The sequence below is a fragment of the Nanorana parkeri genome, unplaced genomic scaffold (assembly GCF_000935625.1).
Source record: "Nanorana parkeri isolate BGI_ZX_2015 unplaced genomic scaffold, ASM93562v1 scaffold566, whole genome shotgun sequence".
Lineage (NCBI taxonomy): Eukaryota > Metazoa > Chordata > Amphibia > Anura > Dicroglossidae > Nanorana > Nanorana parkeri.
Genome location: NW_017306834.1, coordinates 948,647 through 968,837, shown reverse-complemented (window position 1 = coordinate 968,837; position 20,191 = coordinate 948,647). Strand labels below are relative to the sequence as shown.

General features: G+C 44.6%; 1 protein-coding gene across 3 annotated transcripts in view; it reads left to right on the top strand.

Annotated features, from left to right (window-relative positions):
* The window catches only part of MTSS1 (MTSS1, I-BAR domain containing), a 155,871-nt gene that overhangs the window by 14,175 nt on the left and 121,505 nt on the right, over positions 1–20,191 (top strand). For all 3 annotated transcript variants that reach the window (XM_018562233.1, XM_018562234.1, XM_018562232.1), the window contains exon 2: positions 19,874–19,935. In XM_018562233.1, the coding sequence (XP_018417735.1) occupies positions 19,874–19,935 (62 nt within the window). The remainder of the gene's footprint in view (positions 1–19,873; positions 19,936–20,191) is intronic.

Here is a 20,191-nt window from a genome sequence, read left to right as displayed (position 1 = left end):
CCCTCAGCCTGCTACTGCGCACACGCTGGGCAGTCTGAGCAAGCGCAGTAGCAGGCTGAGGGCCGATCACGCGGCTGCTGTTCACACAGGAGACATGTGCAGATCTTGGAGAGCGGTGTCTGCCCAGCTGGCCGAGGGACTGGTATGGTAATGACTGCTGCTAAGGATCTCCTGTGAGGGGAATGAGGTGCCTGCAGGGTGGGGGACGTGTCCCCATATTGTCAGACCTGTTTGGCCGGCCTCAATGCCTATTGGCTGGGAAGCCGGCTTCCTGGCCAATCAGCATCGAGCCGGCCAAACAGAATGGAGTCGGCTCCCCGGGCCAATCAAGAAGCCGGTGGGTAGTGACACGCCGACTGACTTCCTGATTGCCCAGGAAGCCGGCTCTATGCTACCGGAAGTATCGGTACTCTGTATAGGCGAGTACCGAAATATAAATATCAGTACCCGTATTCGATACCGAAAAACCGGTATCGGTGCATCCCTAATAATGAAACAATCAAAGTTGTAATAAAACAAGAGAAATAAAAAGGTATGGGATAATCTTTTTTTAACAAACAGGAAGTGGTGGAATCCCTCCAACAGTAAAACCCGACGGGAGTTCCAATTATTTGCCACTCTAAATGGCTATAGATACATTTAATGGCCGCACCCCATGTTCAGACTGATGTTTTGGCATTGGTAAGGGAATATTGGACTTCTTCGAGGTTGCATTTCGATCTTGATTACCGTACGTCTGATTTCTTTTTTTTTTCCACCATCAGCGTCCTCTCGATTAAAAATAACTCATAATTAAATCATCACAATTAATAGAGCTGCAGGGAGGGGGAAGGGAGACAAACAGAGCGGCAGATGTAAGCGAAGGCCTGACGTGACCCTCCTATTACACCCCCCCACTATCAGATTTGTGTTGGCAGCGGCTGCCTGGGAAGGGAGACTCTTGTTTGAACGCTGTATTTAATAATCGTGTCTTTTAAGGTTTATTATTAAGCCGACAAAAGACGGGGAAACTTGGACCAAAATCAGAACCGCGTCTGAGCGCCGGCCGACTTGCTGTATTAGACTTTTAATACGTATGATTGTCCTAAACCTTATTTGCGATCCGCTATATAAATATTGTGCACCGAGCAGGACTTGTATATCATCAATGAACCCTTACCTTCTTGGAGCGCGGTGCAGCGCCGTGTGAGCGCCATGAACTTACAGCACCGGGGTCCTGGTTTTAAAGTGCAACTAAAGCCACAACATTTTTAAAATGTTGTATAGAGTGGTGAGGGGTTTAGGACACCAGTCATGTTTTTTATTGCTGTTTGTGTCCCTGTTAGGCAGAGGCACCCTCTCTGTTTAGCTTGGTGACCCCTATCACTGAATGTGAAAGAAAATCCCAACTTTTTGGTTGCAGGGATCTCAAGTCTCCCTGATGTTCAGGGAGTCTCCCTCTATTAGATAGCGGCTCCCTGATGTCCGCGAGATAGGCATTTTCTCCCTATATATATATATATATATATAATTATTATCATTATCATTTCTTTTAGATTCTGACGACTGCCGCTGTAAAAAAATAAATAAGAAAGGGCACCTCCCTGAAATAATGTTTTGCAGGTTGGGATGTCTGTGGTTGTCACCAGAACAGCATCTGATGGGAAGTCTTCCAATGGGGAAACCAGTTCTGGTGACGCTGCTGACCACCAGGGTTTTCCTTTTGGAGGTATTTCCTTTTGCTTGTTGTTGTGGCCATTGGACAGGAAGTGAAGCGAAATCTCACCAGTTGGACACAGATAGGGGTTATTATTCTCTTTTAACTAGGGAAGCACCGATACTAGTATCGGTGCCGATACCGATGCTTATTCTGGTACTGGAACGTCCGGTTCTGGAAGCCGGAAGGCGAGTCATTACACCTGATTGGCCATGGAGCTGGCTTCCTGGCCAATCAGGAAGCCTGGGGGCGGGTAATGACTCGCCCCTGTGGTTCCTGATTTGGTCGGGAAGCTGGCCAATTAGGAAGCCGGGCGTCGAGTCACTATTTGCCCCCTGGCTTCCTGATTGGCCAGAAAGCTGGCTCCATGCTTCCTCGTCACCTGGTGACTTGGGAGCATGGAGACGGCTTCCCTTCTAATCGGGAAGCCGGGTGGCGTGTCTTTACAGACTGGCTTCCTTAATGGGACTTCCAGTATTGGTATTCGGTATCGGCCAGTACCGAAAAAAAAAATTGGTACTTGGTAGCGAAAAAACGTTATCGGTGCATCCCTACTTTTAACCTATCTAGAACGGGGGAAAAAGTTTTGGCTTCAGTTCTGCTATAAGCTAGTTTTTCTTTTTTTAGTTTTTGGAACATTGTTGAGGGGGTCAGAACCTTCGTCACATTTTACATTTGCCTGGGAATATTCGCCTTCTCCGATTGTCCTTGAGACGATTATCAGCTGGAGAGAAGTTGAGGGAAAATCTACAGTTCTTAGTTGTCACCAGAATAGGTATAGAGTAGAAGTCTTCAAATGGGGACACCTCTTGGTGACAGCAGTCTAAGTGGGTATTTCCCTAATTTTGGAGAGATTTCCCCACTTCCCGGTGCATCTACAGCACAGGAAGTGAAGCTAAAAAACCCCGATAAGACACAGATGGCAAAAAAAACAGACGGGCGGTTTAAGTGCATCTATAGCCATTTTTTTTTGTTATAAATTGAGTGGGGAAAAGGTTAAACCCCCTGCCAGGTTATTGTTTGTTTTCTGCATAATATTTGGGGAAATAACGGTTCATTTCCTGTCCCTAAGATGCAACAGGAAGCTAGAGGAAATCTCCTAAGTTGAGAGGAATTCCCCTCCAAGACAACTGTCCCAAGCACAGGTGTTCCCATTGGAAGACTTCCACTCACCTTGTCTCACTTTCTATCGTGGCAACAGTGGCCACTGGTATAAATAGAGAGGGTTAATCTCCCCTATAGGGGCTCAGACAGGGTCTAACCCTTCCCCACTCCATCCAAAATAATGGATGCACTTTAACCATTTCCTGCACTGTCCTGAATAAAAACTGCATTCGTTTTCAGGCTTTTTTTCCTATTTTACCTGGTGATCCTGCAAATATCACACTTCCTGTCCCTCCGTGTCTACACTCGTATGCATTGTATCTATGGAGGGAGCCATGGTTGTCACACAGACTGGACTTCAAACATGCCGGTCTTTGTCCCTTTGTCCAATAGATGCTGCGCCAGTTCCACGTTGAATGACGCCTGGTGTTTTTTAACTCTCTTCCCGTGAGCCCAGGCTGTCATGGACACATGGAGTTGCGTCATCACACTGGCCTGGGGCTCACATTAATGCTTCATAGAGTGGGGTTCATATGGCATTATGTGAGCGCACAAAGAGCATCCACTGATGGCGCCGGACAGAGGAAGTACCCCTAATGTTCCGTGATTGGTCATAAGACTGCTGGATTTCAGCTATGTATACTGGGCAATTGGTGTTCCAGCACTTGGTATTAAACTGACTTTTTACAAGAGTTTATGAAGAGAGTTTAAAGCGGAACTACAACCTCCTATCCCTTACAGCAGCGGTGGTTAAACTCCGTCCCTCCAGTTGTGCAAAAACTACAAATCCCATGATGCATCTGTCTCTGGGTGCCATGCCTGTAAGAATCTTGCAATGCTTCATGGGATTTGTAGTTCCATGGCAGCTAGAGGGACAGAGTTTGCCCACCCCTGCCTTACAGCCAAGGAAAATGCCATCTCGGCCTTTATTTGAATTGCTGTTGCCCTGGTGCTGCACGTGCGATCCACTATGACATTTTAGGCCTTCAACGCTTGGTTGAGAGCTGAAATAAGCACACACAACCTTGACAGTTGCCATAAAATCAACTGTTTTCGGAGACTATTACATTTGTGGGTAAAGTTCTACTTTATGGTATGGGGTCATGTTGGTGGGTCTAAGTCTTTATCAGCAGAAGACTGTATTTGGAAGGACTGAAAGAGTGTTAACTGTTATAGTGGTCATTGACTACTTTTATCTCCTATCAGTCAATCAGCCATTAATATTTAATGCAGTGGTAGAACACTAGAGGCTTCCATGTGAGTAGGGCCTCGGCCTAGGAGGTTTCCATGGTGATCTCGGCACCATTAAATTGCACCCTCGGGTTATGTAGCTTTATCAGTGCAGGACTTTGCAATATCCATGCTTCAGAAACTTGTGATTTCCCTTGATAAAAGGAAGAATTTCCACTCTGAGCCGACTTTTCTCTTGTAGATAAAAAAGAATTTCGGTAGGTAGGGTGTTGCTTTTTTCTTTTTGTTTGTAAATGATCACATAAAAAGTAAGTAACTTCACCATTACCATACATTACCATTTGTTCCACTGGACAGAAAAATAGTGACTTTTTTTAACATTTATTGTTATATTTTGCATCACTTAAACCAAGTGCAGCGATTTAAACGGCCTTCACATTCATTTTTAATTCTGTGATACATGAGGTAAATATGTGCATTGTAATGTACTGTGAGCAAATGGTGCCCGTCTCTTGGGCCCATTCAGATCTATGCATTGCGATAATGTAATGTAAATGGCACCTTACTGTAACACATGGCAACCATGGTAGTGTGTAACTGCGCAGTTAATTTTTAATGGCACAATAAGGGCCCATACGCAGGTCCGCACAGCGTGCATGCCCGTGCAAAGGCCCGATCACGGGAGGGACAGGTGCTGTATGTAATTAAACACAGCACCTGTCCCTCTCGTGATCGCGTCTTTGCACTGGTGTGCCCGCTGTGCGAATGGGCCCTTATTTTGCCATTAAAAATTATGACCAGTTACACGCAGACCTGAACCTGCACATCCGTTGGAGGGCTGGGTGCCCGCACTTGGGACGCACATTGTTTGCATCCAAGTGTGGGCAGCCGGACCCGCATGGATGTGCAGGTTTGCGCCTGCGTGTAATTGTGTGCAGCCGCATCCTCCCATAGGGGAGGTACAGGCTGCTGCATGCGATTGCACGCAGCACCTGTCCCTCCTGTGATCGTGTCTTTGCACAGGCGTGCATGTTGTATGTACATGCGTGCCCATGTAAATGAGCCCTAGTACAGTAGTTTACAATTGGCTCACCCTGCTGCACACCATGGGGCACATTGCGTGTATTGCGGTGGGCTCCGTCGCTAAAAATGTTGCATGTCCGTTCTTGGCTGTGATAACACAGCCCATGTTAAACGTTTATTAATGTACCGCATTGTGTGAATAGACCCTTAAAGGAGAACTATGGGGTCAGGGCTTTTCCCCATCGTTCTCCTAAGGGTCACGGGAGAACACAAACTAGCGTTCTCCCCTGACCCAAAGCTCAGTATACCACGAGCTACAGCTCGCGGTATACTGTGACGCCGGGACGGATCCCGACAATACTGTCTGGATCCACCCAGCTGCGGGATTGACAGCTGGCTCTGCCTATCCAGAGGCAGAGCCAGCTGTGCCTGCCCCCTCCCCGTCCGTTTCGCCAATTAGCGCTGGAGGATTCGGAGGGGGGATCCCTGCATGGAGCAGTCAGTGACCGTCACGACTCTCTGCAGGGATAGATCGAGAAGTGAGCGAGCGATGGTATGTGTTTGCTCACTTCCCGATCTACTGAGCCGACCTGTGACAGTTTCATTGTCACAGGTCGGCTCAAATTATGAGGCTGAGTGAAAATAACTCGCCTCATAATTCTCCTTTTAACACGTGCCTTTAGGCAACCTCGGCACTCCAGCTGTGGTGCAACTACAAGTCCCATGAGGAATTGCAAGACTCTGACAGCCACAGACATGGCTCCTAGAGGCAAAGGCATGTTGGGATTTGTAGTATCACCACAGCTAGAGTGCCGAGGTTGTCTACCCCTGCCTTTTTGGGGTAACCAACTGCAGAACTGTGCACCGTTGCGCCAAATATTGGCGGAAATGGGTTCTTTTTTTAGCACATCATCGCAACCTGCAGAAAGCAATCAGATCAGCCCCTATGCATCTGGTGTGAACGGACCCTAAAACGTCAGTAAACTGCAGGGCATTCTGGGTCTTGTGGTTCATTGAAATGACCCCTGCACGGTTTCTTTCCATAAAATCTTATTTTGTGCAGTTGCCCTTCTTGCACAGCTGTCTATAAATGGCCGCCCATCCCCACTTTTGTGAGGGGGGAGGGGGGGGGGACTGGATGCTCCTAAATTGAAGAGCAGAAGCATAAAGGTTCCATATGAGAGACATCTGAGCACAAAAGCTCTCTACCTCTACGTGTACTGTGTTAATTACAATGTGTATAACACAGTGCAGGTGTGGCCCATAAAAGAGCCCACGTACAAAGGCACAGACTGATAAAACATGTGATTTGCATACTTGAAACCAGTGAAGTCTTCCTGTCTACCTAGTAAATATGTTATCCTGGCTTTTATGTATAGTATTGTACTTGTCATACACAGGCTATAACAATGACTCTCCAGCTATAAATGTGCCCAACTGTGAAAACAAAACTCCACTTTTGTTGAGAATAAACAGTCCCCTTCGGGTCAGCAAGTGTATACATTGTAAGGATTTAAGCAAACTTTATGCCAGATCCATACTTGCTTCTGTTCTCTAAATATTTATATAGGCAATGGCAGTGCGTGTGCCAATGGAGTGTTTAGTGGGTTCGCCTTTAGGCCCCATTCACACCTATGCGTATTGTAATATGCGCGCCTGTCGCGCGACGTCACACGTTTGCGTGCGCGATTGCAAAGGCTACTTGGCAGTATACAAATGGAAAACGCCCTACAAAACGGACCAATACGCAGCAAAAAACGCTCCGGGACCTTTTCATGCGTGGGCCGTTTTGTAGTGCGTTCGGGACGGGCGGAAATACGGACAGGTGGGAACGATACCATTGACTACAATGCTATTTATTTTTTTGACCGTTTTGTAGAGCGTTCATCGAGCGTAGGACGCGCTACAAAACGGTCAGGTGTGAATGGGGCCTTACTGTAATCCGGTACCAATGAAGCAATGAAAAATTCTCCACTCTTGACATCACTTTGTTAAAATGACACTAAACTCCATACTTTAAAGCTTGGAGCTGGTGCTACTTTACAACACACACAGGGAGCATGGGGAACAATCTCAATGCAAATTAGTAAACTAAGCGTGAAATTGTAGTCCATCATGGGAGTGAACTTGGAGCAGTGACTACTTGACAACACACACTGGGACCATGAGAAACCAAAGTAGCCACCCACTAGAAGGGACAGTGTCAGCGCCAATTCAGAGATGGAGAAAGTGGGAAAGAAATAATCCAAATGATTGCTAGTTCAATTCTTTCACATTTCCTGCACTGTGCTTCAGTATGCACCTATGCAAGGAGAAGACGGCATACTGGGGCCCAAGGACCACACAGTAAGTGCAAAAAAGGCCACAAGGTGGGCACCAGGGAGTTATACATTCCTTTTTCCTCAGATCAACAAGTCCCTGTTATGGAGGCTTTCTACTACATTAGGTATGTACTATACTTCCGACCGGCTCGGTTGTATGGGCTACAGGTCTCGTAGACCCCAGTGATGTGGTTATGTCTCCACCTCCCTTTGGCCATTCACAAAATGTAGCCTTGGGCGATGTGTTTTGCCAATGGCTCAAAAAGGAGACAGACTGAGACATGATCACATTACTGGGGTCTATGAGACCTACAACGCTTATATCTGAGTGGCCTGGAAGGATGGCGGGAACTGCACTTCCCCTGGCATGTAACCGCACAGATGTGCATAATGTAGAAGAAAGCCTTCAAGATGGGGTGATGGGGTAGGTTTGCTTTTGAGGCAAAGGGAATGTGTAACTGCTCTAACCCTAAGGAGTTGCGCTTGAAGGAAATCAACACTTAGTTGTCACCAGAACATTTGTCCCCATAATAAGATTTTTACCTCTCAGTCTCATGACAACTCAAAAATGTTGGCTTTCCCATCACTTTTCTGTCTCGGTGATGGTGGTCACCAGAAAGATGGAGGGGTCAATCTCCACAGCGGGGGCACGTCCAGCAATAAAAACTTAGTAGAGGGTCTAACCCTTCCCTACTTTATCCACAACTAAAGAAAATGTTTTGCCTTTACATACACTTTATTAGTACACATGTCTTCAATTGTATCTTTCCAACTATTTTCCCTCTCTCAGTAATGATATAAGAAACTATAGGACACACGATGTAGAATTGGGAGGGGGGGCTCCTGATCTCCAGTGGTAACAAAGGATTAGTGTAGTCATACAATGCCTGTTTCTGGAGAATTATTTTTCTATTTCAATATGCAGCCAGCTACGATCTCCTTACAACTGCCAAACAAAAATGTAGATTTCCTTAGAGCCATAACAACATATTTTCAGGGGGCGTTTTGTACACATTTTGTCGCAGAATGAACGTTGTGTTTGACTTGCTTATGAATCCGTCCAAAAAGCCCTGTAGCAGGCACATCTTCCACTTATGAGGAAGTCATTGGTAAAGCCTTTCTTTAGTATCTGCCGAGACCGGTGGCCAGACCATTCATTTCAACAAAAATCTTCCTTTAGGAATTTTTGTGCATTTAACATATTTTACGCATTTTATTAGCCTCACTTGTGTAGACATCCAAAAGCTCAAGATTGCTGCTGGACACCGCCTTGTTGGATGTGATGTCGGTAGCCCCAGCAGACTCGCAGCTGTCAATCAAGTGACACTTTTTTTACTTTTGGCTGCAACAACTAATCAATTATGAAATTAGTTGGCAACTATTCTCATTATCGGTTAGTTGGTAGGGAGGGGGGAGAGTTGTTTTGTTTCAAACTTTTTATTAAAATTTTCAAGTAAAATCATTGAGCAGTATACAGTAGAAAGGCATTATTGAGAAAATATAAGATATATAGACATGTACAGGAATGCCGTGCGATACATCAATTTAAGTGCAAATTCGCAATCTGTAGACTTCGTTGGGAAAGGAAAGAGAGCAGCTCTCGGAAGGAACTGAGAAATGGAGGAAAGAAGAAGAGATTCCTTAAGTCTGGGGGAGGAAAGATTTAGGGGAGTCGAGAGAGAGAGATTTTTTTTTAATGCAACCAATTCGTTGAAAAAATAATCGGGCAACTAAACTACTTTTGCTCCTCCCCCAGCAGCTACCTAAAAGGTATGCAGGGAGAGTGCAGGAGCTGGGCCAGCACAGGGTGTATTAAGACACTCCCAGAAGAGGGGAAGGCTATGACATGCAAGGAGGACGGGGGCTGTGCTGGGGAATTGGCTCCTCCTGAAGTAGTCACATATTTTCTAGCAAATTCAACGACACATTGCAAGTGAATAGAAAGTGAACTGAAAGGAAACGCACTGCAAGTCGGCTTTCAAATACTTGATTTTTCTGTGCTTGGTGGTGACAGAGTTTACATTTAAGGCCACGACCTGTTCCTATTAGGGCTTTAGAACCGTTGAGACATCTGCCTGTCCTTGACCAAACTATTAGCCCAGTGTTTCCTTTGTACCCATTTTTGTACATCTGGCTCATTGTGATATTTGGACAATGGTAGACATATTAAAAATATGAATGGAAGGAAGGCCGTGTCATCTATTGCATAGAAGGAGGTTTAAATAAACAACCTGAGGGATGCCATGAAGGATAGAAGAGGTTGCAGGTCGGCTGACTAGGGGCCTTAGCACAACAAGTGTGACCTCGCTGACCTGCACACAATAACTTTGCCACCTAATTGCCTTGGTTCCTTGCAGACTGGACTTTTACAATTCCAAAGAGAATAAGAGAAGACATGCGGTGGTCTCCACTTCAAAGAGCCTCTCGCACCCCGTAAACAACATGTGTTTATAGTAAAGATAATCTAAAGCTTATGCTGGGGATCTGCTTACATGCTCGTATTTATTTATTTGCATTAACTCTGACATTATAATCCATCCCGTTTGGGTTTGTAGTCCGTGTTTCTTCACTCCCTTCTCGGCCATAAACCAGTTTTTTATTTTTTTGGAAAAAAAATAGTTGTACAAAAAATTTTTGTTCAATTTTCCAGCTGAATGGGTGTCAAATTGACCATAGTGCTGAATAAAATTGAAGGAACGGGATGGAAATTGTTTCCGGATGACGAATGTTGTTTTTGTCCGAGAAACTCCAATACCTTTCCTCCGTCATTTTCTCCTTCCGTTCATTTCCCAAATGGAATGTTAAAATCAAACAAAATTTTTATCAACATTCTACAAGTCTTTGGCGTTAACAAATAGCACCTCGCGCCAAACCCTGCATTGATGGCGTTAACAAATAGCACCTCGCGCCAAACCCTGCGTAGCTGCAAGCACTATAAGGCCACGTTCACACTGAGTGGTTTATCGCGCGGTTTCTGCAGCAAAATTGCGCATATTTCCGCGCGATATCGCTCTATGTAGCTTGTCCAATGCATTTTAATGGAGCTGTTCACATCTCGCATCTCAATGTCGCCTGTAGCTCGTCGCTCAAGCTTGTCCCTCGTACATAACCCTTTTTTCCGCGGATGGCGCGCAATTCGGCTCCAATACACTTTACGGTGGCTTGCGAAATCGTGCATTACTGCCGATATTGCACGACTTTGTCACGCGATATTGTGCTACAGAAGGGTCACTTTTGCACTGCAAAATGGAAGGAAAGAATGTCACATCAAGATCGCTGTTGATTACAGCCCAATGTAGCAGCAACGAAGACGCCCCAAAAATGTGCCATGTAGCGGGATAAAATGTGCACGGTCGCTCAATATCGCGCAATGTAGCTCAGAGCCACTCAGCACGAAATCGCACGGAAAAACGCGCCATATCCATGTCGCTCAGTGAGAATGGGGCCTAAGAAGTGTTACCCTCTAAGTGCTGGTTCACACCTGGGCGTTTTTCAAGCCCTGATCGAAGCGCTGAAAAACGCTCAAACAGTGAAATCCCATACTTTCCTATGGGGATGGTTCCCACCTGGGCGTATTTCAGCCCGTGAAAACGCACTGAAAAACGCCGTACGCCCAAACAAGTACAAGAGCATCTTTGGGGCGTTTTTCCGCGCATATCAATTGGTATTCCCGAGTGTGGCTCGGGGTTAACAAAGCGGTAACCCCGAGACACTCGGGAATACAGAGTAGGACTTACCTTGTCCACGATCCCCGCTGTGTCCTCCGGCCGCTGCCGACTCCGGGTTCCGTCCCTTGCGAGCGGCCGCGTCGCAGGGGGGCGAAACCGGCGGGAAGTTTAAAAGTTTTTTTTTTTAAAAACACGAAAAAAAGAGAAAATATAGAGAGGAAAAAAAAAAATCATACCGTCATGGAGGTATAAAAACGAGCGTCGAATGCGCGTTTCACTGAACGAAAAAACGTGCTAAAAAACGAGCAGAAAAAACACGCCTATGGTACGCCCAGGTGTGAACTCAGCCTAAATGTACCAAATTATAATAATGAATGTGCTGCGCTTCAACAATAAATAAATAAACAAATCTCTATAATAAATATGTGTTAAACAATACATGCAATCAAGTGCTCACAATTGCTCTTCTTGTAAATATTAATCCTAAATAATATTCCTCTGGAAAGTTCAATCATATATTCCGTGTTCAGATGTGCACAAATGTGGAATCACACGTATAAAGTGCTCAAGATTTGTCCCAAATGCACCACACTCTTTGCTGACAGTGTTTATTTGTAATTGGTGATTGATATGTACTGATTTATATTCATAAATTAGTACACATTAATAATTAATTTCATACCTATAATTTCATACCTATAGCTCCAAAACGCTTCAAAACGCGCGTGCAACGCGCGTTTCTAATGTAAAAAAACGCACTAAAAACGCACATGAAAACGCACCAAACTCCGGGACGAAAACGCGCGTGTGACGCGCTTATGCAATACGCACAGGTGTGAACCAGGCCTTTATCCTTCCACTGTGAAAGTTCTTTATACAACGTCCATACACCATCTCCAATTATCACCCAGGTGCTCACCCCTCTCAGTGGGCCGCTTACCTTGTAAAATCGCTTTATAGGATCTCCAACCGATCTTATTCAAAGGCCGTCTCTCCACAAATCTCGCAGACGTGGATTGGAGATTGCATGGTCTGCAGCACAGCTCCTGTTTGGTCCGTCTTTGCACCCAGAGAATACGGTTAAAGACACGGAGAAAGAGTTGTCAGGCATACGTTTTACTTGATGTTTTATGTCAACTCTCCTTATGTGAGTAGTTTTTTAAATAAAGGAGTTTATTAATTTTACTGTTTTACGCTGTGGGCTACTTTTTATTTTATTGTATATGGTCGTGATGACGTCATTTTCTGTGCAACGATTGTGGAGAGATGGCCTTTGAATAAGATCGACTGGAGACTCTATAAAGCTTCTGTTCAGGTCTATTTATAAGGTGAGCGGCCCACTGAGAGGGGTAAGCACCTGGGTGATAATTGGAGATGGTGTATGGACGTTGTATAAAGAACTTTCACAGTGGAAGGATAAAGAGTGTGGTGCACTTGGGACAAATCTTGAGCACTTTATAAGTGTGATTCCACATTTGTGCACATCTGAACACGGAATATATGTTTGAACTTTCCAGAGGAATATTATTTAGGATTAATATTTACAAGAAGATCAATTGTGAACACTTTGATTGCATGTATTGTTTAACACCTCGGTTCTCAACTGGTGGGTCGCGACCCAAAAATGGGTCGCAACCTAGAGTTCATTGGGCCCCCCGCATGCCTTCCACTTTTTTAGGCGAGAGACTCCTCAGCCTCCCCCTAGCGCAGCGCTGTCAGTTCTCACACCAAGCAGCCATTCAAAATATGCGGCCTGGTGCCGAGTGTGAGCTTCAGGTGGGATGGAATGGGGGTATGGCTGCTTGGGAGATCCATCCATACGTGCATTGCTTACAGCTCCCTCATGTGTCCTATAGAGGTGTCTGGACCGGAGTGACATCACATTCTGGCTCCCGGCACATTTTACGAGCACGCAATGGAGCTGTACAAGCAATGCACATATGGATGGATCTCCGTCACAGCACAGCAGATTGTGTCTGTGGTTGTGTATGTATGCCAGTGTTTTTGAGGACCCGTTTACACTAGTAGAGTGCGTAAATCGCATAGTACCGTGCAATTGCACCGGCCATGCATTCTGGTGTGCATGGTATATTGGGTTGCCATTCATTTGAGTGGTTCCCCCCTAAACACACCTCCCACCCACAGCTCCTACGCCCACACTGGAACATGCGGTACTCTAATTCCGTGCATTCTATGGCAGTGCAACTTGGGTCGCGACTTAATGACCAAAGACTAATGTGGGTCCCGAGGTTACACAAGTTGAGGATCACTGGCTTAGCACATATTTATTATAGAGATTTGTTATTTATTGTTCTAGTTGAAGCGCAGCACATTCATTATTATAATTTGTTAACAAATGTTTTAAAGAGATTTATTTTTTTCATGAATGAATGTTCGTATGAAAATCTACCAGTCTTTACAAAAGACCATCGGGACCAAGGAGCAAAGGAAACTTCTACAATTGTGAGATGGCATCTCAAAATTCTAAAGTTTTATCTCAGGGCAATCTGATATGATCTCGGAGCCCTCCAAAGCTGGACATACACCAGCAGACTCGCATTCGAACTTTGGTTCAAAATATTTAAAAACTTTGTCAGAGAATTTTGTTTGATTGTTCTTAAAAATTTTCTTCAGACCTTCTACCGGAATGGATTCCCAGACATATCAAACAGGTTTCTATGTGTTGTTTTTTTTTTTTTTTTTTTTTTTCCTCAAAGAGAAATCACAATCAGAATAAAAATTTTCCATCTTGTGCCTTCAACTTTTCTCGTCTCTACGGCCGAAAATGATTGTCAATTTGACCCCACAAAATGAACTGGTGTACGGTCCTCCTAAGATATTATCTAAAGTTAGCCATACACCGCTTTATTTTCTGCTGATTCTTGCTGAATTGGCCGAAATTCCAGCCATAGGTGGCAATATATATGCCAGAATTCTGTTATCTTGGAAGGCCTTGGGATGTTATCTCAGAAATTTTTTTGTGGTAAAATTAGGTACCTCGGCTTATATTCGGGACGGCTTATACTCGAGTATATACGGTATTATCTCAGGAATCTGACTTTTTATCTTGGAGCTATTATCTCAGAATTACAACATATGATCTCAGAGTGCTCTAAGATAGTATTTCGGGGGTTCTTCTTTTTTTTTCCTTGGCATGAAGTGGAGAAGGCAGGTTGAAGATGAACTTTTTCCACTGAAAAATAATTTTGCATAGTACAGTACTCTGGATTCTGGGGCTCCTATGATGCTCCAGTCTACATTCTACATTCAAAATGTGCTTCCATTTTAATAGACCTTCAGGCACAACAGGTCATTGTATGCGGACCTCTGGCAGTTGCTAATTTACATTAGTGAGGTTGTTATCTTGTGTAAAGGATCATTTTGTTTTTATTGGTTTATAAAGCACTATTGTCTTCTGTGTTACTGTCCTCTTCCTCTTTCTGTCACCTTTTGTCTTCTCACCCCTTTCTTCTCTTTCTGACTCCTTACATCTTCTTTTTCGTAACCTCCCCTTCTTCCCAACACCTGCACATTCTCTGCCTCTTCCTCCACCTCATTTTCTCCTCCCTCTTGCATGCTCTTTCTCTCCTACCTTTTGTGCACCGTCCTCCTTTTTATCCCCTTGTTATGCGCTCTCTTGCTCTCTCCCTCTTGGGCGCTCTCTCTTTCTCTTCCCCCTCTTGCTCTCTCTTTCTCTTCCCCCTCTTGCTCTCTCTTTCTCTCCCTCCTCTGGCTGCTCTCTCTTTCTCTCCCTCCTCTGGCTGCTCTCTCTTTCTCTCCCTCCTCTGGCTGCTCTCTCTTTCTCTCCCTCCCCTGGCTGCTCTCTCTATCTCTCTCTCTCTCTCTCCCTCCCCTGGGTGCTCTCTCTCTCTCTCTCTCTCTCCCCCCCCTCACTCTTGCATGCCTTATCTTTCTCTCCCCCCACGCACGCTCTCTCTTTCAACCCTTTTTCATGCTATATCACCTCTTCTATGCTTTCTTTTTTCCTCATCTTGCGCATGCTCTATCTGTTGTTGCGCATGCTTCCACCCCTGCACGCTCTCTTGTACACTCTCTCTTGCTCCCTCTCCACCCTTTGCATCCCCCTCTCTTCACTCTTCCATGTCTGCTGTGTTTACTGTATAAGTTGAGTGTAGGGAGAAATGTGTGCAGCCGGCCATAGTGAAAAATAGAGCGAATGAATGTTTATGGGTAGACAGTCGTCGTAATTACTCACCACAAGGCAGCCTGTTAGCAGGTGATGGTAAAGCCGTGCTGTATATACACATTATAAACACACACAGAGATGCATTTAGCAGGAAAATGTCAGCGGGATTTTGCAGTCCTCGTGCTAAGTGTAAGTAATACAATTACTGTTTGACTTGACATTTTCTGCCTAAATGTCACACACAGTGTCTCGGCCTCCCGTGTTTCATGTTAAAATACTAGTGTTATCCATGATGTCCAGGGTTTTTAATATGCATTTAAGTAAATGGCAGCTGGGATCTGTTCTCTGCCGAAACCAGAATCAGGCTGCCTGGATCCTAGATGTGCTTTTTTGCTTTTCTTGGTCATGACAGAGGTAGTCAGTCGCTGATAACATTCTGAAGTCATGTATTGCCATTGGCAGAGGTGTAGTATGTTTTTCTAATGTGAAATGTCACAGGAAGTTTCTGTTCTTTTGTGATGACCCTTCAAAGTAGAACTTCTCCCTTTGTACACATTGAACTTTAAAACATATCTGAACCCAGAAACAAAAATGTCATATATTGGGGCTTACAAATTCTTCGAGGTGGTTGCAGCATTAGTTTTCTTTTTTTTAAGGCTTTTCTTTTTCCCTGGTGATCCACAGATCTAAATTATATGAAAACAAAGTTCAGCTTTATAATTGTTATGCCGGGTTTAGTACAGACAGCCAGGCATGGCTCCTGCCAACTCAAAGGCAATGTAGCCACCCCCTTTCCTAGGAACCCTACTGCAGTCATGAATGGTGATAGCAAGGAGACCTTTGCAGCAATTATCACCACTCATAGACAGCATTTCAAACTCTGGAATGGATGTTGGCTTGTGACAGCATTGCTGCTTGGTGCCTGAATATTGTCTCCGCTGCCTGGTGACTGGTCCAGTTGTCAACTGTGTGGAAGGAAGTCAGGCAGAAACTCTGCCGCTGGACTGATTAAGTGTGCAGCATCCCAACAGCAACAAGGGCCCTGCTTATGTAGCATATATTGAAGGCACCATTTACACTGGTGTAGCATGTGAACGTGTGCAAAATTACACAATTTTGCATATGTCCCCGAGACACAAAAAAACGGTGTTGGCCTTGCGTTGCAATTCATTATTAATGAAAAGTGCCAAGTCAGATGAGCGTTTTTTGTGCATGCAAAGAGAACATGCGACGCTCAAGTCTCAAAAGATGCATGAGCCTCTTTGCCCCGTGTAAAGCAGCCCAACGTGGGACACACAACCAGCTTGGATCCTCCACAGTTGCTGTTGGGTTGTTTTTTCTTGGCACATGTGCACCTCTCTTACTTTCACATCATGACCCTCCTTGGTAGGATGAGGCATTGCAAGGTGCAGGGTCTTTCTTACTGTGCACCTGCATTTAATGGGAAAGCCTAACTTTCACCTTGTCAGTGAAGGTTCTCATTGATTCATGTCTTAATTTCACGTTCAATTGGACTTGTTTTGTAATGTCGGAGATAGGGCTGCAGCTAACGATTATTTTCAGAATCGATTAGTTGCCCGATTTTATTTTTTCAACTAATCGATTTGGTTGCCTTAAAAAAAAAACTCTCTCTCTCTCCCCCCTCTTTCTCTCCTTCCTCTCTCTCTCTCTCCTTCCTCTCTCTCTCTCGCCCTTGCTCCTTTCCCCCAACTAACCGATAATGAGAATTGTTGCCAACTATTCTCATGATCGATTTTTTTTATCGATGTAATCAATTAGTTGATGCAGCCCTAGTGGAAGATGCTTCACCACTCATTTAAGTGACTTTCCGGTTCCAATCAACCGAAATATATAAATATTTTTTTGTGTGCTATGTGAATAAGAACATGTAACAAATATGTAGTAGATGTTCTACCGATTTGGCTGCAAAAGAGGGAAGACATTATAATCCTTCCACACGGTTTCAGTGCTGAAGAGACTCATAAACAGGAACGGTAAAATGTCAATTTTCAGATGTATTGGCTGCCGGTCTCGTGGGATTTGTCCAGTCCTGGCCGAGTTCTTTAAATTCAGCTTGTAAACCTTTCTTTCTAGAACTGGAATATCCATCTCGTCTTTGAAATACCGTGTTGACATGATTGTTTCTATGGTTCAGTGACAGCAGTTAAACAGCTGTACAGGAGCCATGTACCATAACTGTAGACTGCTGTATTGACTCAGTCCTCGGAATTCAATAGACACTCGCAAAGCATTAAAGTGGTCTTAACAGACTGCTAAAGCCTTGGGAGTAGCTGCGTGCGTGGGAGAGACGGGTGTTTGTTATCCGCACCTGTTCTGCCTAAATTATTTTCTTTGCAGTAGAAATATGCGCCAAGCTTAGCGGCCTGCCTAGTCATAAATTAGGGTGACCATATGGGGCCTGTATATTTGTATGTCATTGAAGAGATTAGGCCAGGTCACTATCTGCAAGGAGTTTGCATGTTCTCCCTGTGCTTGCATGGGTTTCCTCCAAAGACATGCTGGAAGGTTAATTGGCTCCTGTCTAAATTGTACCTGTATGTATGCATGGGATAGGGACCTTAGATTGTAAGCTCCTTGAGGGCGGGGACTGATGTGAATGTGCACTGTTTGAAGTACTGCGTAAATTGTTGGCGCTATATAAAATACTTGTAGTAATAATTTGTAAACTTCCCAGCAGTCACTCAGTATAAGTTCTATGGAGATTTTGTATTTTAAGCACAATGCCAGGAAACAAATAAAAACCCACAAGAAAGTGCTAAAAAATAGTCTGCTCAGTTACCCCTTATATGAGCACCAGGTGATCCAATGCAGCCAGATTTGCAGAGAACTCCTCACGTGGGATTTCTGACGTCTCTGCTCTTTAAAGTGACACTAAACTCAGGAGTTGAATCTTAAAAATACATTCAAGTACCTTAACTATTAACAACAATGTATCTTATTTGTGTATCACTCGCCTGTAGATCCTCAAATCATCTCTGAATTGGTGCTGACACTGTCCTTCCTTCTGGAGGGGGGATACTTTTGTTCCCCATGGTCCCTGTGTGTGTTGTAAAGTAGTCACCGCTCCAAGCTCACTCCTGTGATGGGACTACAATCTCACCTTTAGTTAGCTAATTTGTACTGGGATTGTAGTCCATCACAGATGTGAGCTTGGAGCGCTGACTACTTTACAGCACACACAGGGACCATGGGGAACATAAGTAGCCCCCCTCCAGAAGGAAGGACAGTGTCAGCACCAATTCAGAGATGATTTGAGGATCTACAGCCGAGTGATACACAAATAAGATTTTTGTTAGTAGTTAAAGGAGAACTATGAGGTGAAGGATTTTCACTCAGCCTTATAATCTGAGCCAACCTGTGACAATTAAACTGTCACAGGTCGGCTCAGTAGATCGGGAAGTGAGCGAACACATACCGTCGCTCGCTCACTTCTCGATCAATCCCTGCAGAGAGCCGTGACTGTCACGGCTCCCTGCAGGGATTCCCCCCCCCTCCCCTGTCCGATCCTCCAGCGCTGACTGGCGGAACGGACGGGGGAGGGGGCAGGCACAGCTGGCTCTGCCAATGGACTGTAATGTCAGGATCCATCCCGGCTCCGGCATCTCAGTATATAGTGAGCTGTAGCTCGCGGTATACTGAGCTTTGGGTCCCGGGAGAACGCCAGTTTGTATTCTCCCGTGACCCTTAGGAGAACTATGGGGAAAAGCACTTATCCCATAGTTCTCCTTTTTAAGGTTCTTGAATGCATTTTTAAGATTTAATTCCTGAGTTTAGTGTCACTTTTTAATTTCCCCTGTTTGATCCAGATTGAGTCAAACTTCCAAGGCGGGTGGACATCTGGTGTCATACTGCTGACACTCTGATACATCAAGTTTTCTGAATGTGACAACATATTGTCTATTATAGCCTATTATAGGTGTGGTTGGCAACACCTCTCTTGCTATAGAAAGATCAGGAAGAAACAGGTTCCCAGATTATCAGATTACTAACAAAAGGGAACCCTGAGCAGGTTGTGATGTATGTGCTAAGCTTGTATGCATTGCAGAGCTTGCTTCCTAAAGTTTTGACTGGAGGGCATGTTTGTCTCTGAAAAAGTGGAATTGTTGTTCAGCGTTGAGTAATTGTCTTTCTGTACCATAAGAAGGCTTAGGCTAGGTTCACATCTAGGCGATTTATCGCACAAAACAGAGATTGGCATTGAAGTCAATGGAGGCTGTTCACACCTTTTTGGGATGTCGCGTGGACAAATTCGCCTGTTGCGCAAAAAAGGTGCAGGAGATAGTTTCGGGCGGCTGTCGCACGGTTTGGGTCCCATAGAAATCTCTATGCATTGAAAACCACAGTCGCGCAAATGAAAACGTGCGACAACCGCCCATGGTGTGAACCTAGTGTTAAAGATGTTGGTGCATTACTGCTGGTGTTATTTATAACGTTGTCTTGTTTGTTGGAACCAGTGTTAATGAATCTTAGTGAAGGAGTATTAGTTCTGTTTGAAGTTCGTTGCACTTTTAACAAGAGTTTTAGTCTTCTATATGTTGGCTTTTTTGATATATAAAATGAATAGAACTTGCAGCCCTGTGGAAGATCCAGAAGCTGCATAGGAGGCCCCCCAAATGTTGCTTTTGTATACCTCTCCTATATAGTAATGAAATATTGGTAAGAGAACCCCATTGTAATACTATATTTGTTTTACCATTTGCAGGCAAGTTATCCTGTGTGGGAAGATTTCATCAGCAAAGCAGGAAAATTGCAGTCTCAGCTCCGGTAAGTGTTTGGGCTTTTACTTTGTTTGCGTGTAATGATGGCCATCAGTGGCCTAATTCCCCCAGTACAAAGTTTGGGTAATAATTGGGCCTTTTTAGTGCTCCTCGATGGGGTGGTAGCGAGAGGGAGGGAAGGTGTTAAACATGTGCAGGTTCTGTCCAATAAAGTGGAACTCCTGAATTTATTCTAGTCTCCAAGCTGGTCCAGTGACATCATGGCATCTTCCTCTGGCAGTGATGGGGGGCATTCTGCTAGG